This window comes from Aspergillus lentulus (assembly GCF_001445615.1).
Source record: "Aspergillus lentulus DNA, contig: Alt12, strain: IFM 54703, whole genome shotgun sequence".
Lineage (NCBI taxonomy): Eukaryota > Fungi > Ascomycota > Eurotiomycetes > Eurotiales > Aspergillaceae > Aspergillus > Aspergillus lentulus.
In genome coordinates, this window is record NW_028322115.1 from 443,558 (window position 1) to 468,288 (window position 24,731).

Genomic DNA, 24,731 nt, shown 5'->3' on the forward strand with positions numbered 1-24,731 from the left:
ACTGAGGCACCCGGACATTGGTTCGTATAACGGTCATATCGCAGGACCACGAGGGATCATCATGTTGCCTACCATGGCTGTCCCAATATGGGTTGGTCCCCTGGTAAAACGACAAGACCTCCTCGTATGTATACCGAGTTGGAGCCTCATAACGCACTGTGTTAACCCTCACAATGTAGGATCCGAACAATGACCCTAATATCGGTTCTGCTCGAGGCAATGCGTCGTCGAAGACCTCCGATGCAATCAAAAACCTCGGTGTCAATGATTCAACGTCACTTTCAGCACTCTTGACCACACTCCTTCCCGCGTTGGTCATCGCGGTTTTTTGGTTCGGTCTGTTCTTGATATGTCGACGTACGCAACTGCGTTGGTATGCTCCAAGATCTCACTTGCCATGCTGGCACCAACAGTATGTATTGCTCCTACAGCATCGTTGTTTGCGCCGCTTACTGAAACATGTGCAGTGAACGAAGCCCCCAATTGCCCAGAGGCTTCATCAACTGGTTTGGGCAGTTTCTCAAGATATCTGATGCGCATGTTCTACATTCCTCCTCCATGGACGGATACCTCTTTCTGCGATTCCTCAGGGTGCTTTGTTCTACTTGTTTTACTGGTTGCCTCGTCACATGGCCTATCCTGATCCCGATTCACATCACCGGCGGTGCAGGAAACACTCAGCTGGACGCACTCAGCTTTAGCAACGTGATAGAACCGACCCGGTACTATGCACATGCTATCACGGCATGTGTCCTATTCAGTAAGTGCTTCTGGGGGCTCTTCCAAGCAGTATCACTAATTTGGGACGCTGCAGCCTATGTCTTTTACGTGGTCACCCGGGAGAGTCTCTTCTATGCGAATTTGCGACAGGCGTATCTCAATTCCCCTGCCTATGTTCGTCGTATATCATCGCGGACGGTGCTGTTCATGTCCGTGCCAGAAGACTACAAGAACGAGCAGAAGTTGCGACAAGTCTTTGGCAATTCTATTCGAAGGATCTGGATTACATCCGACTGCAAGGAGCTCATGAAGAAAGTCCGCAAACGGGACAGTTTAGCTTATCGGTTGGAGAGAGCGGAGACCAACTTGATTCGAGCAGCAAACTCGGCCCGTCTCAAGGCATTCAAAAATGGAGTGATCACTTCTGACACGTGTTTGGACTGCGAAAGCGGGACACATAGCTGGCGTAAGAAGATTCGCAGACCGAGTCACCGTGTGAAGCTGTTTGGACCCAAAGTTGACTCCATCCGTTGGTTACGCGACGAGCTTGTGAAGGTATCAAAGGACGTAGAGTACCTTCAGGAACAGCACAAAAATGGGAATATGAAGAATCTTTCTGCTCTGTTCATCGAGTTCAACACCCAGTCCGATGCGCAGATCGCTTTACAGACGCTCTCTCATCACCAACCGCTCCATATGACGCCTCGTTTCATTGGTATCTCCCCTAAAGAGGTTGTCTGGACTACTTTAAACCTCAGCTGGTGGCAGCGCATTGTGCGCAAGTTCGCGGTCCAGGGTGGAATTGCTGCCTTGGTTATCTTCTGGTCCATCCCCTCCGCTGCTGTTGGGGCGATCTCGAACATCACATACCTCACCAACCTTCTACCTTTCTTGGGCTTCATTGACAAGCTACCTTCATTACTGAAAGGAGTGGTTGCAGGACTGCTACCGTCCGCAGCTCTAGTCCTCCTCATGTCATTGGTTCCGATAATCTGTCGTTGTAAGTCCCTCAAGACTGAAGTCCAAAAGGAAATGAAACAGTGCTGACAAGCTTTCTATCCAGTCCTCGCCAGACGAGCAGGTGCCCCATCGACAGCCCATGTAGAGCTCTTCACACAGAGCGCACACTTTTGTTTCCAGGTCGTTCAAGTCTTTCTTGTGACAACCCTGACATCGGCAGCATCTGCCGCAACAGCCCAAATCATCAAGGACCCTCTGTCGACCAAAGATCTCCTGGCTCAGAACCTACCAAAAGCAACCAACTTCTACATATCATACTTCTTGCTTCAGGGCTTAACAATGAGCTCGATGGCAGTGGTGCAGGTCGCCGGCGTCATTGTATTCAAATTCATGAGCACCTTTTTCGACGGCTCCCCACGCCTCCTTTACCAACGCTGGGCATCCCTCAGCGGAATCGGCTGGGGGAACGTGTTCCCCGTCTTCACCAACATGGGTGTCATCGGTACGTTTCTGATTCTTTTACCGCGCATTCAACCCTTCAACCCAACCACTAACCACACCCTCCTCCAGCCTTAACATACTCCTGCATCGCCCCCCTCATCCTCGGCTTCGCGTTCGTAGGCCTCTACCTCGTCTACCAAGCCTACCGCTACAACTTCCTCTTCGTCTACGACATCGAAATAGACACAAAGGGACTCGTCTACCCGCGCGCCCTCCAGCATCTCCTGACAGGCATATACCTCGCCAACATCTGCATGATCGGCCTCTTCGCCATCCGCGCCGCCATCGGCCCCCTAATCATCATGGCCCTCTTTACTGTCCTCACCGTGCTAGCACACATGTCTCTCAACGAGGCCCTAGCCCCGCTCTACACATTCCTCCCCCGCACCCTCGACACAGAAGAAGAAGTGCAGCAGTCGAAAGAAGACGAGACGCAGGCCCTCCTGCACCATCCGCGCACCCGCTGGGAGGCAGCCTGGAAGTGGTTTCACCCGAACCTGTACAGCGACTACGCGGCGCTGCGGCGGAAAGTGCGCCGGGACCATGTCGAGATCAGATACTCCGAGGAGGAGGAGCGGAACGCATACTTCGAGCCGTGTATTTGGGCGCGCACGCCGACGCTGTGGATCCCCAGGGATAAATGGGGGTTTAGTCACCAGGAGGTGATTGAGACGCATCCCTCCATTCCGATTACGGATGAGGGGGCGCATCTGGATGAGAAGAATAAGATTGTCTGGGATAAGTATGATCCGAGTCTTCCGCTTTGGGAGCTGAAGGTTCTTTATTGATTGACGATGATCTTGTTTGCTGGGCTACCGTTCTTATGTTAATGGTGGATACTAGCTTAATGATTGATGAATTATGAGAGCCTCGGGATTTCCCTTTGTCTGTCTACTCTAGAACTAAGGTTGGTAGAAGTAGAGGCATTTGTTGTGCGACACATATACGCACATAGATGCAATTGGCCAAACGACTATCTAAACAGTCACAGTGAAGTTGACCGTATTCGCACCACCAGCAACACGGGGATAGAACTCAAACGTAAACACCGTAGTCTGACCAGCAGATTTCACAGCGTCAATTGCCCCAGATGTCAAAATGACATTCGAACCCTCGAACTTCCACTGGCTGCTATAGGTCTGGACGCAGAAGAGAGTCAGCAATCAGCTACAAACTTGCATAAAGAGAAAAAGTACGTACCGTTCTGGCCTGTTGCAACGGGCCCAGAACCTGTGTCCAGTCATCAACGAGGTATTTGCCACCCGTGGTAACAGCTTTGACGGCCGCGACCTTAGGGACGCCGCCCCATGTGATCGGGATGGAGAGGTCGCCGGAGACGGAGGTTGCGGCCACGGACGTAGAGCCCAGTGTTGGCGTCTGCCATTGCACGAGCTGGACGACGGGGGAGGCACCCGAGGAGAACGTGAGGGTGAGGTCGGTGATGATGCCAGGCTTCGTAGACGCGGAGATGCGCTTGGAGAGGTACGACGCCGTGAAAACGATGTTGGAGCCGGAGACGGAGTAGTCCGTTCCTTGCTTCAGGGTGGTGCCACTGGAATCCTTGATGGACCGGAGGGTATTGCCGTTGAAGATGAAGGGGAGGGTCTGGCTTGTGACTGGCGTTCCGACCTGGTGGAAGATATAGGCGGAAGACGACTGGCTAGTCGCGGAGGCATCTGTGGTGCTGTCGGGCAGGCTGTTCTTGGTGGAGGACTTTGTTTTGGTGAGGATTTGGAGGGAGGTTGGGTCGCGCCATTTGCCTGTTGTGCGGTCAAGGTGGTCGAGGCCATTGTCCCAGAGAATAGTGGCAAAGTTGTACTGGGCAGCAGCGTGAACTAGAAGGTCATTGTACTTCCAGCGTGCAGCTGGCTCAGTGTTCGTCGGAGATGCGTCGTACTCTCCGAGGATGATGGGCACATTGGTGAAGTTGTTTCGAAGCAACTTGAAATCATTGGTAAGGGCAGCCTTGTCAGAGTCCGAGCCCCAGATGGTCTTGCCCCTGAAAAGGTGTCAGCTTTGAATATTGCAGATGGATTGAACAAGATTCCTCACCATGCGCCGAAAATGAAGTCATCTGGGTATCAATTAGTATTTGACCAAGTAGGGTTGGGGCAGGGGATCGCTTACAGGGACTATAGTAGTGGAACTGAATGGCGTAAGGGTTAGAGAAGCCAGTAGGAGCCTTGAACCACTGCGAGGTCTTGATGCTATCCTCGCCACCACCAACCAGATTGACAACTCGCTTGGAGTTGAATCCTCCAGCTTTATTGATAGCCTGAAGGAAGATCTGATTCAGTTTGTTGATTTCGGCAGCATCCTGAGCGTTGTTGACAGGTGGCTCATTAATTGACTCGAAGGCAACCATGTTCGACTTGCAACCCAACTTGGTGCCAATCTGATACCAGAGTCGATAGAATTTCTCCTCAATCATCGTAAGGTTGGCTCCTGACTGAGTGACATCCGCCCAGATCCACGAGTCTACGTTTCAATCAGTCCTTGAGAACGGGTACGATCTCACTGGAGCATATCTCACCGTGGTGAACGTTGACAATTGCGTACAGGCCGCGGGATGTAATCATATCCAGAACGTCAGAGACTCTCTGCAGCCATGCTGGATCAACGGTCCAGTCCGGCGACTCTCCAGTGAAGTGGTTCGCCCATGTAACTGAATGTTGTCAGCAGCAGGTTCGGAGTAGTAGGTGCTAGCAGCACCGAATGGAACTCACCTGGAAGTCGAACACTCTTGAATCCAGCCGTCTTGACAGTATCAAACGTGGATGCTTGAACTGGAGCGTTATTCCAGGAGCCCTCGTTAGGAATAGCGTCAAGAGTATTGCCCAGATTCCACCCCGGATGGACACGAGAAACGAAATCAGCAGCGGATATGGACGTAAAGGTTCCCGGACAATTGCCTGCTTGGGCCCATGCACTTCTGAAAAGTGCCACAAGGACAGCAACGCGCAACCCCTTCATGACTTGATTCTGGGTAAACTGACAAAACACTAATTCCTAGATCTATATCGAGGCCCCGGCCTGAGAAGGCGACCAGGAGCCAGACGCATTTATGTATTTCAGCCGAGCGACAACGACATGTGGAGAAGATAGAGCGGTTTCAGCCGGACATCAGCCGAAGACTCCATATGGGGAATATTCCAGATGGCACATTGCAAGAAATGATACTGGAACTAATCTACATTTGACGCCGGGGGGCCATCCGAAGCAACGTGACGGAAGATCCAGTCCCGGCTCGGCATTGTTTACCTGCAGCAGGTCCCTGAATGCACACAGGGCAAGAAGGACATCCTTGCTTGCAAGAGGCTCAGTAGAGCCTATACCTTTCGCATGACCATGATCGTTCGACATCGTGGACAAAGTGGACTGACAGAAGTAGTCAAATCAACCGGCGGACCGGCGGACCGGATCTATTGTCAAGGACTCACGGTCAAATCGATACGGCCAAGCTCCATTGGAAAAGGAAATTGATGTCTCGAAGCTAGATTGTGACGAACATCGCCGCGAAAGGAATCCAAGGATTGATAGACTGGCGTCACCGGACAGCCTATGTGCTGCGCCTGCATGAAGATAATTCCTCCAATAACAGCATCAGAAAACAAACACCAGGATCAATCATCCGTGTTGTGGACCCCCAAGCCTTTAATTTCTGAAGAACAACATGATTCGAGGTCTGAACGACTGTTTCAGAGTCAAAAATCAGGGATGATGCCTTACTTGGTTAAGATCTTCACCGTAGCATTGATGTCGAGCATTGGCAAAAATTCTGCACGGAGAGACTCCTGGTTACTACGCACAAAACGTGGTTAGCACTTAAAACTAAGACAGCTGCATCAAGGAGCTAAGGATAAATACATCCTCATACTGATATTGGCCCCCGCAACCCCGCATCTTCGAGGTCCCCGGCATCGAAGTCGCTGCCCGTGGAGGATTAGGGAAAGCGTGAAATCATTCTGTTTGTTGCAGACCCTGAGCGGATGTCGTGAGAGACGTTTTGATGTAGGGGAGAGTTGGAGTGCATCAAGTGATCCACATTGAGACAGTTCGTCCATCGGTGGCCAAACTGTATTGAATATTTTATTGTCATCAAGAGAGCTTCATCTTCTTGATGACAAAGAGATCGAGGTGGCTGGAAGTGCTGATAGTGCAGGGACCGGGGATCATCATGTGATATGCTACAGCAAGGCCATGACCCAAAGCAAGTCGAATGTCGATCCTCGTAGGTTCCTTGGCTGCTGCGCCGATTCTCTAAATATATGCGGAGGTATCCGAAGGACAAGGTGTACTATTAGGTGAACCAGCTCGTTACAAAAACTCCGAATCCGTCATCTATCATTGAGTGAATGTTCAGACATGCCTGTCCCGTGGTATCTATATAAAGTACATAGCATCATGTCGTTGCGTCGTCAAAAGCAGTAAAAAGCGTTGCCGAAAATTGATAGGGTTCGTGGTATGCACCATGGCTTGTCTCGGTATGCGCCCTCGAGATCATTTGTAAGATGATATAGTGTGGGCACTACATGACCACACAGTCTTTGTTTCGATCCTTGACCCGATCACCTGGGCCTGCTGCAACAGTACCTGGAGCTACTCGTCGTCCCAATGAGTGTCTTTGATATCGAGCTTGCTGAGGTAAAGCATTGTAAGGACTGCCTTGTGGTGAGTGTGCTGGACTGGTAGCCGCCTGTTCGTAGGATGGAGGAGGGAGATCTTCAGTGTTATTACTGGCGCCAGGGCCTTGGCCGTGCCTTGACGAGCGGCCGTCCGACGTGGGTCCACTACCGCTACCGTTTGCTACACTCGCTGAACGTTGGTGAGCGGAGTCTAGGCCCCAAGAAGCTCGTCGGGGATAGTTTGGGGCCGAAGCTCGTTGACTGCGTGACTGGTTATTGCTCTCTCTTTCCCGGCGTTCTTCTTCCTGGTACTGAAGAGAAAGTGCGTAGGCGTAGTCAGCATCGGCTTGCTCTTGGGGAGACAATGCACTTGTTCTATCTTCACTTGCGACGGGAGGAACGTCTGTTCTGTTGCTGGAGTTTCGTGGTCCGGATGGATCCGTCCCGGAAGGAGCATGACCAACGGGGCGAAAATCGCCCGAGAAGAACTCTGCGTTGAATCCATTCACATCAACGAGACATTCCCAGACAATTTCCGCGTGATTGGAATAGCCGGCATCGGTGACCAGGGTAAACAGCTGATGCCGCTGAGGATGTTTATAGACAGTCGAGAAATGATCGTTGCGGAACAATATTGAGAAAGTCCCAGGACGCATTTTCTCGGTAAGGTGGTCCAAGCCAAATGGACTCAATTGAGTCGCGTGCTCAATTTCAGTAAATCCCTCGATTGCGTGAATATCTTTCATGGCTTGTTCCTCGTCCCAAGTTAGTGTCTCCCCTCGGAAGACACGATCTTCAAGTTCCTGTTTGCGAAAGGGCAGTAATTGGACATCTTCATAGTATTGTGCCAGCCGTCTCAGTGCGCCATCAGCTTCGCTTGCGGGTGATGCGACCCAACCGTGCACGAGCGGAACGCCAAAAGTCCCGTAGAGCCTGATGTCGTCTGTATTTTGGAAGGTGCCTGGGGCGTCATCCGATTCCTGCGTCACTGTCAGTACTGATTTCTCGTGAGCCTTGCACACAGTGATCATCATACCAGAGTAAGTCGAGGGTTGACGTTCATCCCCGTGTGTAGCATCGTCAGGAAGCGACTGAGTGCCTCAATATCCGGAAGTTCACCATCAGTCCCCACGCGGGTCGTCAATTCGTCAAACAACGCCTCAATCAACAGACCGAGAGAGATCTGCTCTTTGGTCCGCAGCGCTCTAACAATTGGTGGCTGCGTGTCCTGATCCGCACGCAGTACTAGCGTGTTGACAAGGGCTAGTAGCGGACATGGCCCGTTCTTGTTTTGAACTAGGACTGGAGACTCTCGCAATTTCCCGGTAGGGTCTGTCCAGTTGACATGTCGGATCGAATATGTCTCGGATCTCTGCTCGTTCTGCTGCTGTTCATCCAGTTCGGACAATGCAGCGTTTCTCGATGGTAGTGGTGGGGCCTGATTTGCATCTGCGTTCGGGCGCTGCGGCAAAGGTGGCGCAGGTGCAGCGGAGGTTTCCTGTGGTAGAAGCTGTGAAGTGGGCTCAGCGCTGGCGTGAGAGGGCTCATCGACTTCGATAAGTTCATGTGACGATGGAGTCGTGATGGTAGAATCGGTCGCGTAAGGAGTTTCAATGCCGCTCCCTGGAGCAAGCGACCCATGATCTGTTTGCGGCAGATATTGCGAAGAGTACCCATGCTCATTGCCTATGAATGACGTCTGGAAAGGAGATGTCGAGCCATTTTCACGGACCGCATGAGGCATGGACGGCGTATTTTGAGAGCCAGTTCGACTGTTTTGCCAAGCGGAAGATGTTGTAGCTGCCTCTGGGCGTTCTTCAGCCCATGGTGACTCCGATCCTGACTGGTCTAGAAGCGACAAGCGCGCAGTCATTGGAATATAACCTTCGCCTATAATTGTATAAGCAGTGACACCAAAGATAGTGTGGCCGGTAACAACGTACTCTGACTCAGTCGATCACTCGAATGATCTCCTTGTGATGCTCGTAGGTTATTCGAACCCCAAGGATTCTCATCGGACTGTTTCGCTTTCAGGAAAGGGTTGTTGGATTGGAGTTGGATAGGTGGCTCCCAATTCGCACTGCTGTTTACCTCTTGCCATTCGTTCGCAGCCATCCTTCTCTGAGTGCCCGCAACGACGATCGAAGGTACGCGGTCGCCTCTTCTACTATCTAGAGGCGGCCCCTGCTGTGGTTCCCCGGCATGGGCCAGAGGATGTTCGGGGACAGAATGGCTCCTGTCAGGCCTCTCCACTACATCGTCCGCCCACGGGTTGGCGGTATCACTGGACAGAGTCCCCACAGGGGACTTCTGCGCTTGTTCCAAAGGCATCAAGTCGAATGCTGGCGAAGTATTGAGATCTGGGGAGTAAATAGAATCCTCCGACGGTATTTGATAAGGATGAGGAGAGCTCTTTGCCCTTCTGGGACGAGTTAGGCGCTTGGGGGAAGGTGAGGTAGCTGATTTCGCAGTCGGAGAGGTTGGTGAGATTGGAGAGCGAGGTTCAGAGCGAGCATTTCCTAGATTGAGACTGTACAGATGCGGCGGTGCACGTTTTCGAAGGACCATGGAGGCGAATTTCTCCTATAGCCGCATGATTAGCCTCTAGGCGTCAATCTGATGAAGACAAGCTCTTGAGGCCCGCCAGTGGTGCACGGTTCGCCTTGTTTGGACAAAGGGCAGGATGACCAGATACCTAAAAATGGCTTTAAAGTGAAAGGAGCTAGATGATGGGTAAACTCTGCTAACCTCGAAAATCTCTTCGGATGCATATAGAACGGTGGCAGAGTCGCAGGTGGCTTGATATTATTGTTCAGGACAGGTGAGGATGTATACGTAACCGGTGGCTCAGAAGCGGGCAACAGTGCTCAGCCACGGACTAGGATGGGTGGGATATCAACGCCATACCGGCTTGTGCCCATTGATTATTACAAATGACAGTGAGCTCGCAGGAATCAGGACTCAGAATTCCTTCCGAAAGGCCAAGGGAGGAAATTGAACAAATCCATATACAACAAGTTGGGAGCAGGCATCCAGATTTCCATAAGCTATCTCTACCTAGGTTACCAGAGACTCCGGGGTTGGCGCTGTGGAGAATGACAGTCCGTACATCCAATCGTTACAAGGATCCAATTTTGTTGCCTGGAGCATGCTCTGAAGTGGCGTTCTGTCGGTATTGTATGGTAAATACTTGCCTCAGCCACATCTCATCGTGGCTTAAATTGTAAGATCTTTTTTCCGAGATCTACAATGACAGTTGGATTATGTAATCTGTTATCAAGATTGCATACTGATTTGGCCCGTGCGTTAGAATCATTGAAAAAAGTAAAAAAGAGAGGGCAATCTTTGGATATCAGTGATACAGCAGAGATTGTTGCGCAACATTTCCAAGGTCGCACTCCACTGTAGCGGCACGACTACGGCAAGACATGTATTACTACTGAAGCTTGAATTGATTCTCGTAAATTCAGTTTCCGACCATGCATTCCTACATTCGTCCTTACCAGCATGTCGCTCTGCGACTTCCGTCTGAGCTCACAAAGATTGTCAGACTCGTGCCAAATACGTATGTTACTGTCCGCAATTGCTTTCCATAAATTGTATACTGACTTTGGGCCCAGAGTAGTATTCCTGGGGAAATACGGGAGCTTCCCCGCCAACACGATTATTGGCCGTCCTTTCTACCTAACCTTTGAGATCGTTGACGTTTCGGGCGAGAACAATGACAATTGCCTTCGCATTGTTTCTCCAGCTGAGCTGCACGCGGAGACTCTCATCGCCGATGGGGAAGGTGATGGCGACGACGTGGAGGTGAACGAGGAAGGAATTCCGATACGTACCAATCGCGAGATCGTCGACGACGCATCAACCCAGAAAATGACCGCAGAAGAGATCGAGGCTCTGAAGAAAGTTTCTACAGGCGCAGGGAGAGAGATCATTGAGAAGCTATTGGAGTCGCATTCCGCATTAGACCAGAAGACGGCATTTTCCCTCGCGAAATACACATTACGGAAACGGAAGAAGTTCCTGAAGCGATTCACAGTCCTCCCCGTGGACGTTAGTCTTCTGACTAACTATATGCTGGAAGGGAAAGAGGCCATGAAAACAATGGAGCTCCGCGACGAGTCGATAGGTCTGATTGGGTGCTGGGGTAATGTGCATCACGGAGGACAGTCGTCGTTCGAAGGGGCTGTTGCGTCAAAACCTAACGGTCGTTACCTGGTGATTGACGAAACAGGTGGCTTGGTAGTTGCCGCCATGGCCGAAAGAATGGGCATACTGTACCCTCACGACCAAGAGGACGAAGACCAAGAACTCGCCGAGGGGTCGGAAGAAAGTGGCGAGCGACAACAGACGAACGCCATGGCCCAGGCATTGGCCCGTCGCCGTCATATGGCTGCATCAGGCAATTCAATCACTGTCATTCATGCGAACAAGCAGCCTAGCTTATCATTACTGAGATACTTTGGCTATGATCAAGACAATCCCGACGAGTCGCATCCTCTTTACAAGCATATGAAGACCGTCTCGTGGATGCAACTTTTGGACCCTCATGCAGACACAATCTACGCCAATGAACCAGAAGTAATCCCTGACGAGACTCTTGCCACATTCAAATCCAACAGGCGCAGCGCATACTATAAAAAGCGGAGTCGGTGGGAGCGGGTACGACGGGTTGTCGACGAGGCTCGAGCCGGTAACTTTGACGGCCTCATTGTCGCAACGCTAATGGAGCCGGCAAGTGTACTCAAACATACCGTCCCACTACTGGCGGGTTCTGCTCCGGTTGTAGTCTATTCTCCTACCATCGAGCCTCTCACCGAGCTGGCCGATCTATATTCGACTCCCAGGAGGACGGCCTACATCACTCGAAAACGAGAGATTATCGCACAGCACAGCCTACAACAGTCTCTGCAGGGACAGAGCGAGGATAGCGAGAAGAAACCTCAAGAACCGGACTTCTCAGAATTAGATAAGGATTTCGCAATCGACCCCTCCCTCTTACTGGCGCCCACGATTGAGACGTCCCGGGTACGCGCATGGCAAGTACTTCCTGGGCGCACACACCCGTTGATGTCGGGGCGTGGTGGCGCTGAAGGTTATATTTTCCATGCTATTCGCGTGTTTCCATCCCATCAGAACATCCAGGCTGCGGGTAATCCAAGTCGGAAGAAGAGGAAGGTGGCCGCCCAACAAGACTCCGCAACACCAGCGGAGAGTGGAACCGGCGTGGACGTTGAAATGCAGTCATGATATATATCATAACATAGAGACGCGAATCCCGGGGCAGTGAACATACATCCTTCTAACAAAGTCATACGAATTCCGCAACCAAGTGTAAGAAATGCATCACATAATGTTGCACATTGTATGCGATTAGACTTTCCGCCTCCTTCGAGGGATGGAGTATCCGAGACCTAGGTGGTGACTGGCACCCCAAGTGAACTCGATCAACCCTTAAAACAGGCGCGCGGCAGGGACCGGTCAAGCTAGAATATGTCACAGTGAAATAATAATTGCAGCCCTTCGGTCGAGGGATCCAGGAAATATCTCAGAACGCTGCTGTTACAGGAGCTGATCATAAAGCAAAAAAAGCATGTCCATGTCTCAAAAATCTAGAGGCTCTTTCCCATAAACTTCCTCTTCGCAAAGCTCAGCCACCACTGAGAGTTAAGAAGTCAGTATACCGAGTCTGTTCAATAAAGGGGGCAATACCAGCTTACCTTTGAAGGCCCTTCACCGCCAGCGTATAACCGAGCATGTAGTCGAATAGCGATCTCCTGTCGTACTTGAGAGAGGTATCTGATAATCAAATCGTATTAACCCCAGCGCCTCAAAGCTTGTAAAAGAAATTGAAACATACTGTCTCAGTGTCTCCGCATCCTGACGGTCTCGGGGAGGCTCGAACGCCTGGTTCAAAGGGAAGGCCACGTCACCGGGGATAGCGAAATGGTCGAGCGAAACATTAATCAAAGCCTGATATATGCCCATTAGCAGACCCTCTAACGCAATTCCTGTCGCAATAGTACCTTCTCAGCCTCGCGGGAGGTCATGCCCGGTTTGACCTTCCCCAGACATTCACTGATGAACAACGTTCCGTAGATGAGCATGCGGTCTGCAGGTCCGTTGATCTCAAAGTTCCGGAAGAGCACATTGGCGCGGAAAAGAGACAGGATTTCGTCTACGCAGTCGTACGACTCGCTGTCGGGAGGCACATCCATATCGGAGACATCGGCGGGCAGCGGGGGGAGGGTGTATGCGGGGCCGCGAGTACGGGTGCGGAGGGGGAGGACAGGGAAATTGCCTAAGGGTAGACGGTGAGAGCTGATGTTAGCGATGGGTTCTGTCGCAGCATGGCGGAGAAATTCATGGATCGCTTGAAAGAGAGGTTGGCGAATAAGCTCATGCGTTCGTACCTATTACGGGAACATCCCGGTCCTCAAGGAAGATTGAATGGTAGGCCTAATGAGCGTCAGGAGAGAACATAGAATGGCCTGCTACAGTGTTCAATTGAAATGCTCGTACCGGCATTCTGTCCTATAGCGATAAATATAATCAATCCGTCAGGACCTGCGTAACGAGGAACCTCTGAGCAATAAACGGAGCGGGATAGTTGTCGTAACTCTTAAGGCGGTGCTGCTGCCAGACAGCGGGAGGTGCCCATTCATGTCATCACCAGATGCGCCTAAACCCAACTAAGGCAAACCATACCTTTGCTGCCTCCCCATGATTTTCCGGCTCCGAATCTCTTTACGCGCGGGCGGAGTTTCGACGCGTCAAGCTTCATTTCCAAGAGTACCATTTACAGAACGCTAGAAAGCATTGTTCTGGCTTTTTGTTCCTGTTGTTCCCGCCGACATTGCTGGTTAAGGTTGACTTCTCAAAATGTCCGACTACGAGGATGAGATGGACGTTGACGTCCCGGCGCCCAAGACCGCGATTCAATTCAGCTCCGACAACGCCAGCAAGAGAGCTAAGAGACCAGCTGCAGATTTGCCAGTTGAAGCTCAAGATAACCTACCATGGTCAGTGTTTGACATATACATTTCTGAGTACATCGCTAATTGAGCCCGCAGGGTGGAGAAGTATCGGCCAAATACCCTAGACGACGTGTCCGGTCATCAAGACATCCTCGCTACCATTAACAAATTTATCGAAGCAAATGTATGCGTCAAAGGCATCATCGAGATGTATCCATGCTGATCTGGTTGCAGCGACTACCCCATCTTCTTCTATATGGTCCTCCGGGTACCGGTAAAACATCCACAATCCTCGCGCTTGCAAGACGAATCTATGGCAGCAACAATATGCGACAAATGGTGCTCGAACTCAACGCTAGTGACGATAGAGGTATTGATGTGGTGCGCGAGCAGATTAAAACTTTTGCCAGTATGTTCATATCGCACCTTGATTGTTGGGTTCTCGGATGGAACATCTAACCCATCAACCAGGCACGAAGCAAATCTTTTCCATGGCGGCCCCGTCGGCCTCCAGTGGCTCTTCACTAGCTTCCTTCAAGTTAATTATTCTTGACGAAGCTGATGCGATGACCTCGACTGCCCAGATGGCTTTGCGACGGATCATGGAGCGATATACCGCGAATACGAGATTCTGTATCATCGCCAATTATACGCACAAACTGTCACCGGCTCTGCTTTCACGGTGTACTCGGTTCCGCTTCAGCCCCTTGAAAGAGCAGGATATCCGGTCGCTGGTAGATCAGGTGATTGAAAAGGAGCAAATCCATATCCAGCCAGAAGCCGTGAGTAGCTTAGTGAGGTTGAGCAAGGGTGACATGCGTCGCGCGTTGAACGTACTTCAAGCTTGCCATGCGAGCAGTAAGGATTCTACTATCTCCGAAAGCAGAAATTGGATACTGACTGTGACCACCTAGGCAAACCGCTGCCGATGAAAAATTCAATGAAGGATGAACCACAATCCGAACCGGAGATTATCACGAACGAAACGATTTACGACTGCATTGCTGCACCACATCCATCCGATATCCAGGAGATCATGACTACACTCCTTTCAACCAGCGATATCACATCCTGTCTTAATACTCTCAACACACTGAAGGCCAACAAGGGTCTCGCCTTGGCCGACATACTTTCAGCTCTGGCAGAACAGCTGCAACAGCTGGAAGTGCCGCCTCAGACAAGGATCACTTGGCTAGAAGGTCTTGCGGATATTGAATTCCGGCTTTCAGCTGGTGGATCAGAGACCATGCAGACCGGTGGAATGGTGGGCGTTATCCGAAATGGGTGCGAGTTGATGGACGCAAAAGCTCGGTGATTCGGGCATTTGACGTTGGTAGAGAATAATGAAGCATCTTGAACAATTCCTCGGAAAACACTTCCGATGAAAGAGCCAATGGCTCTGTGCTCTCGCAATGCATAAGCGGATCAGCTTCGACAATGCAGCACTCGCCAGACAAGGTCTCAACCTACAAGCACGCCAGCCGTCATAGGGTTGGAGACCGTTGATGGTGCATCATAGCCGGTATTCCGGGCAACAGAAGTCAAGGAACGAGAGGCATGGCTCCTCGATCACAGACTAGATAGTTCAAGGATCTGGGCAGCCCGAAACTTATTTAGGCGCTCACAATATACCCATACAGTATACGGAGAGTACTTCGATACCTCTATACCTTCGTTGTAATGCCCATTTGCTTTAGAGGCGTCGGAGAAACACCAGAGAGATTGAGTTGGAATGCAGAATACTTCCTGCCAATAAATTAATTGTATGGGAACCCCACTTGCTTCAGACTGGAGAGTGAGCAATAATAAGAATAATGAGCATTCTCAAGATGGACACAGGGACAACCAGGATCAAATATGGAGTGTCTATAGAGTAAAGTGGGGTGCTTGCTACTTTCTGGCTTCAAATGTCAACTCAAACAGGATATCTTTGTATGAGAACGTCTACCCATTTTGGAAGCAACTCTTTAATCAGACTATTTGAGCTTAACTACCTATACCTAGACACCCTTTTGCAGAAGATGCCACTAGAGGCAGCGCCGAGGAGAAACATGGATTGTCTGTCCCGCCAGAGAACAAGGTACAGATGTCCGCGGAGTTCCCCGATAGCGATTCTACCATGCATTTCTCGTGGATCTACTGCTGTAAGGTAGGAGTCCTAGAGTCTCCATATTTTTCCTCCTCGTCTCTCGAGCCTTAAAGATAAATCTCCGCTTCCCAGCTAAAGTGGACAATCACAAGGATACGGGAACAGGGCATCGCTCTCTCCACTCAGTCAACCACTGACTTGCCGTTATCTTTTCTGATAGGTGGTATTAGCTAAAATTTTCTCCTCTTCTTGACTCATTGCTTGCAAGTAAGCCCTTCGTGTTGGCCCTGCAATTCTCCTTCGAAAATGCTACTGGTCAGATGCAGCACTTACCTTGGGACATGAGTACCTTAGTCTAGTGCTAGACAGGTTTATCAATCAATCATCAAGACAAGCTCCGAGATACCCCTCAGTCTGAGCTAGAAGAAGACTTGAGTAGTTACCAGTGGTTCTGGTCTAGTCCCCACTGTGCATTGACTTTAAACGAGGTCATCATGATAACAGTCCACGGCATGATTCCGCGGGGTTGTTCTCCAATTGCTTGGTGATGGATCAAAATATTTAATTGATCGCGATACCCCCTCAAAGATCTCGAAAAATCTAGTTCCCCTCTACTGCGCCGATAAGTCAACTTGCTGAGCAGCCTCACCATGCGGACTTCGGTGCAACCCACCAGCGTTTTGCTGGCCCTCATGGCCATGCCCCTCGCATCTGCCGAAAAGGTTCTTGGAGCTTATATCTTCGCTCGTCATGGTGATCGGACCCCCAAGGTGCTGGGCAACACTCAACTCACCGACCTGGGATACAAGGAAGTATTCCTCACCGGTAGCTACTACCATGACCGCTACATCAACTCCAACTCCTCGCACTACATTCAGGGGATCAGCGAGGAGATTGTCAATCTCAGCCAGATCAGTGCTTCGGCGCCCTCGGACAACGTGCTTCAGAATTCGGCCACTGGTTTCCTGCAGGGTGTCTATCCCCCCGTCGGAACCGTGGCCAGTCAAACTCTGGGGAATGGCACGACAGTTGAGGCGCCCTTGAACGGCTACCAGTTGATTCCTCTGGCACTCATCGAGACCGGTACCAACAGCGAGAGCAACACTTGGTTGCAGGATGCAACCCAGTGCCAAAACGCTGAGGTGAGCAGCAACAACTATTACAGCTCAGCGCTGTACAAGGATCTGCTCGCCTCCACCAGCGACTTCTACAAGTCGCTCTCGCCATATCTGAACGACACCTTCACCGACTCCAAGATGAGCTTCAAGTCCGCCTACACCATCTGGGACTTCCTCAACGTCGCCTCGATCCACAACTCAAGCAGCGACTACCCCTCCGCGGAGATCCGCGAGAAGCTGTTCCTGCTCGCCAACATCGAGCAGTACAATCTGGCCTACAACGCCTCCGAGCCTATCCGCGCCGTCGCAGGCTCCACCCTCGCCGGCGAGATGCTCCAGGGACTCAACAAGACCATCACCTCCAAGGGCAAGAGCAAGCTGAACATCCAGTTCGGTTCGTACGGCACCTTCCTCTCGTACTTTGGCCTGGCGCAGCTGCCCGCCGCGACGGTCAACTTCACCGGCGTCCCGGACTACGCCTCCTCCATGGCCTGGGAGCTCGTCACCAACTCCACCTCGGACGAGTTCCCCTCCGCCTCCGAGATCAGCGTCCGCTTCATCTTCCACAACGGCACCATCAGCGGCACGTCCACCCCGGCCGAATACCCCTTGTACGGCCAGTCGAGCGCCACCATCCCTTGGTCCGACTTTGTGGCGCAGACCGAGAAGATCGCCATCACGGACGACGAGCAGTGGTGCAAGGCGTGCGGAAACACGGACGGCGCGTGTGCCGCTTACACTGTCTCCTCTACTGGATCCGACTCTTCCACTGCGAGCTCGAAGTCCTCCGAGGGTGGGCTGTCGCGACCTGTCGCTGGTGTTATCGGTGCCATGGTCACTCTGGCAGTGATCTTGGGTCTGGAAGCGGTCTTCCTGCTTTTCGGTGGATTCAGAATCACCAAGAAGCGGAATGCTGTGCCTGAAGTTGAGACCACAACTGTTGAGGGTTCTAAGAAGATCTGAGGAGATGCATCAACTTTTGATGTTGATTAAGGAAAATAACGAGAGGATTTGAATGACTTAAAGGCGAGACTTATGATATTGCAATGGTACTAGCAATTAAGATATGTTCAATGAGATATGCATATATGATACTCCTGCATATATATGACTTGATATGAATTATAAAGCGGAAAAGAAAAGTGTTGATGCAGAGTACTTGCGAAGGCACTTGTCCCAGCAATATGGGCACCATAAGATCAAGCATCTGTCCATATGAATTCAATCATAAAGGAAAGAGGTTGAACAAATAAGATATGCCAAGCTATCCTACTAACTATAATGCCCGTCGGCCTTTTCTACATTTGTCCAGGGTGTAAATCTTCACATAGCATGGGTAGTGGTTAACATCAAGCACTAAACACCGCTCCTATTCTGAATACTACTCGAGATGCTAATACGTAATATCCAACTATTAACTATCTAGATAGATAGTGTGCGCCTCCAGTAATTTAAGATCTATTTGATCACTAGACTAGAGTCTAGCGACTTTCCAAGTAACTATCCACGCCGAGTCTTCCGCCATCTCCCCCAATGATATTATTCTAAAAACCATGCACTCTCCGGCCGCGTCTACACTCTACGTATGCCTCCTTACCATTTACCATACATCGTCTCCTTAGATTTGAGATGACTTCGCCCTAAACAACTATACTCCGAACCGCTGACGTATCACTAATCTATGATTGACAATGATCACCAACCACGGCACGAGCAATGTCAGGATCCACACCATCCGCATCCAGTCGGTAATAGTCTAATCCTAAACCAATCCATAGTGCAACCTTTCCTCTTAAGATTCGGCTTATTGGCGAGACACAATGGCACAACGAAGCGACGAGACTTGCGCGTTCCTGATGATCCTGAGCCGCTCACGCTGGACTGGACTCTGAGTCGTTGCCGTCTCGGACAGGCTCGAAACATGAGCGCAGGATTAGGGCAGAGATGGGTAGGGCTATGATGATCGCTCAGGAGTCCACGACATCTATGCCTGTGTGTCGCTGATGCAGCCGCCTTCTAGTCGTCTGGGAGGAGGATGACGTGGATGGACTTGTGATTATATTCCTACTTATCCCCAGATTCGCATTTCCATACCGATCGCGGCTTTAATGTCCTTCCTCCAGCTAGTAGACCACTTGTGATCAATCTCCCCCGCGCATAGACTCGAAATACCTTTATGAAAATCCCGGTGTTATGAAGGCTCTGGCAGTCAGAATCTGCATTACTAGAAGACACATGGGACTTGGCCCCCGTAGCTTAGTTCTCGCTACTGGAAACGAATATCAACAACTAGGAGGACATGAAAGCATGCTTCGATGTTGTGTCGTCAGTAGCCAATATGTCCCGGTATCAAGCAAGAAGCTTGAAGATACCGGAAGCTATTCGAAAGTAAAAGCAGTTTATGTTGTTGATATGTTAAGTGCCGTATTAAATAATTTTTTAGAGTTGTTGATGTAGAGTACCGATAGGATAAACATGCGCCGGCAACATGACGTGACCTCGAAAGTTCCCCAAAGAAGCTCCAACAACTTCCCGCAAATTCGTCTCCGGGCACCGACCACCAACCTACGCTCTCCCCCGCCAACTCCAGAGGCTACTTGGATTATGCTTTCCAAGTCTACACATGGCTTGCAGGTTCTGACTTCATACACATCGATTGAGCCTAAATTTTCATTACGCCCGGAGCTGTTACTGCTGTAAAGCTCAACCCGCAGGCTCCGACTGGTAGAGCTGAGATCACAGAAACCACTTCACTAGCTCTACAAACCTTCTATATCTATCCTAGAAATACAACATGTCAGCGCATTACACCACCGAGCCCCCGCCCACCGCCTCCGCCACCCTGCACACCTCCTTCGGCCCCATCCACATCGCCCTCTTCGCCAACCAAACCCCCCTCACATGCAAGAACTTCCTCCAACACTGCCTGGACAACTACTACGCCGGCACAATCTTCCACCGCATCGTGCCGGACTTCATCGTGCAGGGCGGCGACCCCACTGGCACAGGCTCAGGCGGCACCTCGATCTACGAGTACCCCGAATTCGAATACGACCCGGAAGCGCGCGACCCGAACGAGAAGGTCGTGCTGCGGGATGAGCTGCACAGCCGATTGCGCTTCAACCGGCGCGGGCTGGTGGGGATGGCAAAGAGCGAGGACGGGACATACGGGAGTCAGTTCTTCATCACGCTGGCGAACGCGGAGCGGGAGCTGAACGGGCAGTGTACGCTGTTTGGGCGCGTCGAGGGGGACAGTATCTACAATGTGCTGAAGATTGCGGAGGCGGAGCGCGTGGAGGGGACGGAGCGCCCTGTTTACCCTGTGAAGGTGGTTTCGTGTGAGGTCGGGGAACTGGGCCCGTTTGCTGGGAAGTTGAAGAAGCGGGAGACGATAGCTACTGCGCCGGCGGCGGCGGAGGAAAAGCCTGCGGCGAAGAAGAAGAAGAAGGCTAAAGGGGGCAAGACGCTGTTGAGTTTTGGCGGCGACGAAGGAGACGAAGATGTCCCTGTTCGGCCGTCGAAGCCCAAATTCAACCCGACTCTAGTCGTCGACGCCGGCATTCCGCCGGCTAACGACGCACCGAAGAAGACATCACCAGAGGCGGAGCAGCAGACCCGGAAGCGTCCTCGCTCGCCCTCCCCGAAACGAGCCCCCTCCGCCGAGCGCAGACACCGTCCCAAGACTCCAGATCCCCTAACACAACTTCCCCTCCCTGACCCTGAAAGCCCCGCGCGCTCCCCACCCCAATCGCCTCCAGCAAGACAGTCGATCCTATCACGGACAAAGGCCGAGATCGAGAACCTCAAAGCCTCGATGCGTCGCACCGTCGCTACAGGGCCTGCAGACACCGGCCGCAAGAAATCCGCACTAGAAGCCATGATCCCCGAGACTGCCATCCGCGGCCGCAAACGCCCACCCCCAGGGACCGTCAACGGCGCCGGCCGCGGCAGCAGCACCAACGGGGTAACGGGCTTCAGCAGCGCCGCCGAAGACGAAACCCTGCGGATGTTCAACGCCTTCAGAGCGAAGCTCGAAAGCGCAGACGCCAAGTCCGCGCCTCACGAAAAGACTTCAACCTCAGCCTCAGCCTCAGAGACCACGAAACACACCTCCGAACAAGCCAGCGCCACCGCCACCACCGAACCCGAAGACGAAGAGGCCCAACTCTGCGACCTCCACTTCATCGCTAACTGCCAGTCATGCAAGTCATGGGATGACACAGGCGTCGCAGACACAGCCGCCGCCGCCGATGACGACCGGGACTGGTTGACGCACGAACTCCGCTTCGGGAAGGACATGCTCGGGAAAGATCTGCGGTGGAAACGCGAGCACCCAGACGATGTCGACTCCCTTGTTGTGATTGATCCGCGGGAGCGCGAGAAGGAGCTCGTGGGTGGGAAGCGGCGCGGCCTTGAGCGTGATCGTGAGCGGGATCGCAAGCGGGAGCGTGTTGGCGAGCAGGAATGGGATCGGAGGAGAAGGGAGAAGCCTTGATGTAATGATATATCCAATGGAACTTGAAGTATACCTTCACAACGTCTATTCCCTCGATGAGTCCCGCGAGCTATAGATTCTAGTGAAGCCTAACCCTTAACCCTGTCTCTCACAGAGATCCTCTCTAGAAGGGCCAACTACCAGCCAGTGAGGCGGCATAGAAATTCCGGCCAGAAATATACAGATAATTGAGCCTTGCATATACACGAACAGTGGTATATTTGCCATGTTTGAAAGGTTGCTATGTACTTAAATCATGAAACCAGTCATACATCACAAGACATAAACATTGCTCCCCAGCACCAAGACCCCATCATTCCGTTTTCTGGATGGACTCGCTGAGATGGCCTCCAAGATAGAATCATCCGGCCCCAAAAAATTCATAATCTTGATCAAGGTGTTTGTTGTTGTTGTTGCCCATGTTGGTAAAAATAGAGTTGTAGAAAGGAAACGGAAAGAAAAGAAAAGAAATTAGAGTCGTCATTATGTGCCGTTATCGACCGCAAAGTACTTTGTTGCTCTACTTTGCTAACTCGTAAAATGGGAGAGGGTGACATAAAATTGAAGACGGTGTCATGAAACGTATGACTTGAATTTCGTAAAAGTTCAGATCGCCCACCGAATATTCCACGCCGTAGGGATTCCTTGTTGCCGACCTGGTTCCGCTCGTGCGTCTCTGGCTCATACCGTTACCTCCTCGCTTTCCTCATTGACTCGAAGCCAAGTTAGTAGATGTCATGCAACATCAAGCCTTCCTGCGTCGTTTCGCATTGCCGCCATTTCCCTTACCTCCGTGAGATTCATTGAGCCCGCCCGGGCCAGTGTATTGTGGTACCTCGTCCACGTTAGTGCTGGGACTGGTTGCTTCACTGTCGGTGAGAGTTTCGACAATCCGTCCGGAATCTCCGTTGTGATTCTTGTAACCAATGGGTGTGTGCCCGTTCGTCCCGGAGCCAGCATGATAGCCAGCACCGTCATATCCATTGAAGAAAGCGGGGCTCTGCTGTTGCGGGGCGGTCGACGTATCGAAAAGATCGCCCTCAGGAGGGATTTGGTCAAAGTCGAACAGGTCGCTTCCATCCTTGATGTCTTCCGCGCCTGTAGTGACGGGCGCGTCGACTGGTGCGTGCGCGGGAACCGAGCTTGTTGTATCGCCAAAATCTATGTTAGGCTTATTGTGTTCAAGGTCTCCAATATCCGTGAAATAGTCGTTATTGAAGATTTGGTCAAGATCAAGCGCGGGTGGGGGTACGTTTCCATGTTCTCCTCCTGCAAGTCCCGGAATGGTCCCTGTGGGACTAAGCGGTTGCAAGAGATTGGTCAAGTTCTGTACAGAACGGTCTTGTTCGGCTTGCATCTTCATCAAGTTGTCTATCTCGGCACGAGTATTTGCAAGACGGCCGTTATAATTATGCGGCATGGGTGGAGGCGTCGGAGTTATCAAAGCATTGTTGGAAGGCACTGGAATATTTGGATCCGTGTGAGACTCGTTGGCCATGAGTCGGAGCATATCTGCACGTTGATTTGGGGTGAGTGGAGAATTACCGCCAGAAGTCTCGAGGGATGAAAGCACGTTGGGAAATTCAGCAAAGGTCGTGGGAATACCATTCCGCGCATTCGTATTCTGGATGACAGACATTATGTCGCTCTGGGGATACTGTCGGTTCTGCGAATTCGTGGCATCCTTCTGCGTAGGGCTCGTTTCAAAGACCTCCTCGACGTGGCCAGCCTGAGCAACACTGGGTTGTCGGCTATGGCTTCGAGACTGTGAGCGATTATAGGTGCTACCTGCGGGGGAGAGCGTTGTAGCGCGACCATTCTGACGCTCAGTCGTCGGAGGAGCCTTCAGCAGCAAAGGCTGTTTCTTCATCGATCGCTGTGCATTAGGGCTATTGAGATTGGCCGCACCTAGCGCGCTCAGTGGAAAGTCTTCGCCCACGTCGACCACGTTACCTTGATCTTGTGAGATGACACCCGCGAAAGAATTGGCAAGATTCTGCGGTCCGTCCTGTCCCTGAAGGCTGCGATTATACACAGTGGCCAGGAAAGTAAGGATTGCATTGATGGAATTCTCATGGCGATTATGTTGTTCCTGGAAATTGGCAGCCTGCGCATAGAGCTGTTCGTGCTCTCTCCTCAGCTTGCTGATTGTGTTCGAAATTATTTGCTGCTGTTGCCGAATGGCCTGCAATTCCCGATAGACGCCCGCAAGTTGGTCCTTGGGCATCATGCTTCCGGGGACTAAAGAGAGTTGGCGACTGCGGTTACGATCATCCCGGGACGCACCATCTTCACCATAGTCATCATTTTCGTTCTCATCGACCTCCTCCGTTTTCACTCGCACATTCCCCTTTCCTGACTTGCTGCCTTGCCCGGCGGTGTTCTTGGGCTTTTGAATCAACCACAGTAGATCCGGATGGCCACGTTTGAAGTAGGGATTCGCATATTCGCTGGGACTCTTGTTCTTCCGCTCGCTGGCTCGCATCGAGTTGTCGGACAGACCCACCTTCTTATGGAATCCGTACATGTTCAGCTGACGAACAAAAGAAGCATAGTTATTGTGCTTGAAGAGTTCGGGAATCAAGGTTTTGGCGAATTCGTCTTCGTCCAACACGATGAAGGAATTTCCATCGTCAGACCATCGTATAAGATCGGTATTTTTCGACTCGTCGAGGAAACTAGAATCATAGCAGTCAGCGTCGTTTTTACAAGCCCATCTCAGGAGTGGCATACCTGCTCAACTTTTGTACAAAAGGGGGTATCTGTTTTCTTTTCGCCTGCGCCTCTCTTTTTGCGACCAATGCCCGCCGATAGAGTTCATCCAGGCTTTCTCCCCATCCTCCAGGTTCTCCAGCGCCACTGCTATGATCGGAGTAAGCAGACGGCGTTTGTTCATAACCGCGACCCCTATTGACTAGCTGATTCGGCAGTTGTCGGCGAGCAAGCTGGTTAGATGCGGTGACTGTCGCTCCCGGAACGTCTTGATTTGTCGTATAAGGCGCGACGTTGTAAGAGCCGGCATCAGTGTAAGGTGGTGTTATGACGTTGGGAGGGTTCTGCCCCCATTGCAAAAACTGATCATTCGATAACTGAGAGCCGGGATCCGCGGCGGGGTAATTCGAAATTGGGCTCAGTTGGGGATGAACACTAGGGGTTGTGCCAGGAGCAGGTCTTTTGCGAGTTACACCTTGAGAACTCATTACAGGCGACAGACTTGACGACCTCTGCTTGGTCGGAAGTGAT

General features: G+C 51.5%; 9 protein-coding genes across 9 annotated transcripts; 5 read left to right on the top strand and 4 right to left on the bottom strand.

Moving 5' to 3' along the window:
- Nucleotides 1–61: 61 nt before the first annotated feature.
- ALT_6109 (uncharacterized protein RSN1) lies at nt 62–2,969 on the top strand (the record flags this gene model as incomplete). The annotated part of the gene is made up of 6 exons (XM_033555636.2): nt 62–124; nt 180–412; nt 468–760; nt 815–1,720; nt 1,784–2,182; nt 2,251–2,969. The coding sequence occupies 6 exons, from the start codon at nt 62–64 to the stop codon at nt 2,967–2,969; spliced, it is 2,613 nt and encodes an 870-aa protein (XP_033411527.2).
- Nucleotides 2,970–3,158: 189 nt separating this feature from the next.
- ALT_6110 (putative extracellular endoglucanase) lies at nt 3,159–5,154 on the bottom strand (the record flags this gene model as incomplete). Its single annotated transcript, XM_033555635.2, has 6 exons — nt 3,159–3,320; nt 3,382–4,180; nt 4,234–4,255; nt 4,309–4,659; nt 4,715–4,846; nt 4,908–5,154. The coding sequence occupies 6 exons, from the start codon at nt 5,152–5,154 to the stop codon at nt 3,159–3,161; spliced, it is 1,713 nt and encodes a 570-aa protein (XP_033411526.2).
- A 1,555-nt stretch (nt 5,155–6,709) lies between these two features.
- ALT_6111 (MINDY family deubiquitinase) lies at nt 6,710–9,374 on the bottom strand (the record flags this gene model as incomplete). Its single annotated transcript, XM_033555634.2, has 3 exons — nt 6,710–7,786; nt 7,843–8,696; nt 8,750–9,374. 3 exons carry the CDS (start codon nt 9,372–9,374, stop codon nt 6,710–6,712), a joined length of 2,556 nt encoding a protein of 851 aa, XP_033411525.2.
- Nucleotides 9,375–10,285: 911 nt separating this feature from the next.
- Nucleotides 10,286–12,059, top strand: trm6 (tRNA 1-methyladenosine methyltransferase subunit GCD10; the record flags this gene model as incomplete). The annotated part of the gene is made up of 2 exons (XM_033555633.2): nt 10,286–10,371; nt 10,427–12,059. The coding sequence occupies 2 exons, from the start codon at nt 10,286–10,288 to the stop codon at nt 12,057–12,059; spliced, it is 1,719 nt and encodes a 572-aa protein (XP_033411524.2).
- Nucleotides 12,060–12,421: 362 nt separating this feature from the next.
- ALT_6113 (actin-related protein 2/3 complex subunit 3) lies at nt 12,422–13,337 on the bottom strand (the record flags this gene model as incomplete). Its single annotated transcript, XM_033555632.2, has 6 exons — nt 12,422–12,469; nt 12,530–12,608; nt 12,670–12,782; nt 12,836–13,110; nt 13,223–13,268; nt 13,332–13,337. 6 exons carry the CDS (start codon nt 13,335–13,337, stop codon nt 12,422–12,424), a joined length of 567 nt encoding a protein of 188 aa, XP_033411523.1.
- A 354-nt stretch (nt 13,338–13,691) lies between these two features.
- Nucleotides 13,692–15,101, top strand: ALT_6114 (replication factor C subunit 3; the record flags this gene model as incomplete). The annotated part of the gene is made up of 5 exons (XM_033555631.2): nt 13,692–13,831; nt 13,883–13,970; nt 14,021–14,195; nt 14,258–14,644; nt 14,701–15,101. 5 exons carry the CDS (start codon nt 13,692–13,694, stop codon nt 15,099–15,101), a joined length of 1,191 nt encoding a protein of 396 aa, XP_033411522.2.
- Nucleotides 15,102–16,525: 1,424 nt separating this feature from the next.
- ALT_6115 (histidine phosphatase family protein) lies at nt 16,526–17,956 on the top strand (the record flags this gene model as incomplete). Its single annotated transcript, XM_033555630.2, has 1 exon — nt 16,526–17,956. One exon carries the CDS (start codon nt 16,526–16,528, stop codon nt 17,954–17,956), a length of 1,431 nt encoding a protein of 476 aa, XP_033411521.2.
- Nucleotides 17,957–19,787: 1,831 nt separating this feature from the next.
- Nucleotides 19,788–21,488, top strand: cwc27 (putative peptidyl-prolyl cis-trans isomerase; the record flags this gene model as incomplete). The annotated part of the gene is made up of 1 exon (XM_033555629.2): nt 19,788–21,488. The coding sequence occupies one exon, from the start codon at nt 19,788–19,790 to the stop codon at nt 21,486–21,488; it is 1,701 nt and encodes a 566-aa protein (XP_033411520.1).
- Nucleotides 21,489–22,233: 745 nt separating this feature from the next.
- ALT_6117 (heat shock factor family protein) lies at nt 22,234–24,688 on the bottom strand (the record flags this gene model as incomplete). Its single annotated transcript, XM_033555628.1, has 2 exons — nt 22,234–24,166; nt 24,222–24,688. 2 exons carry the CDS (start codon nt 24,686–24,688, stop codon nt 22,234–22,236), a joined length of 2,400 nt encoding a protein of 799 aa, XP_033411519.1.
- Between the last annotated feature and the right edge of the window lie 43 nt (nt 24,689–24,731).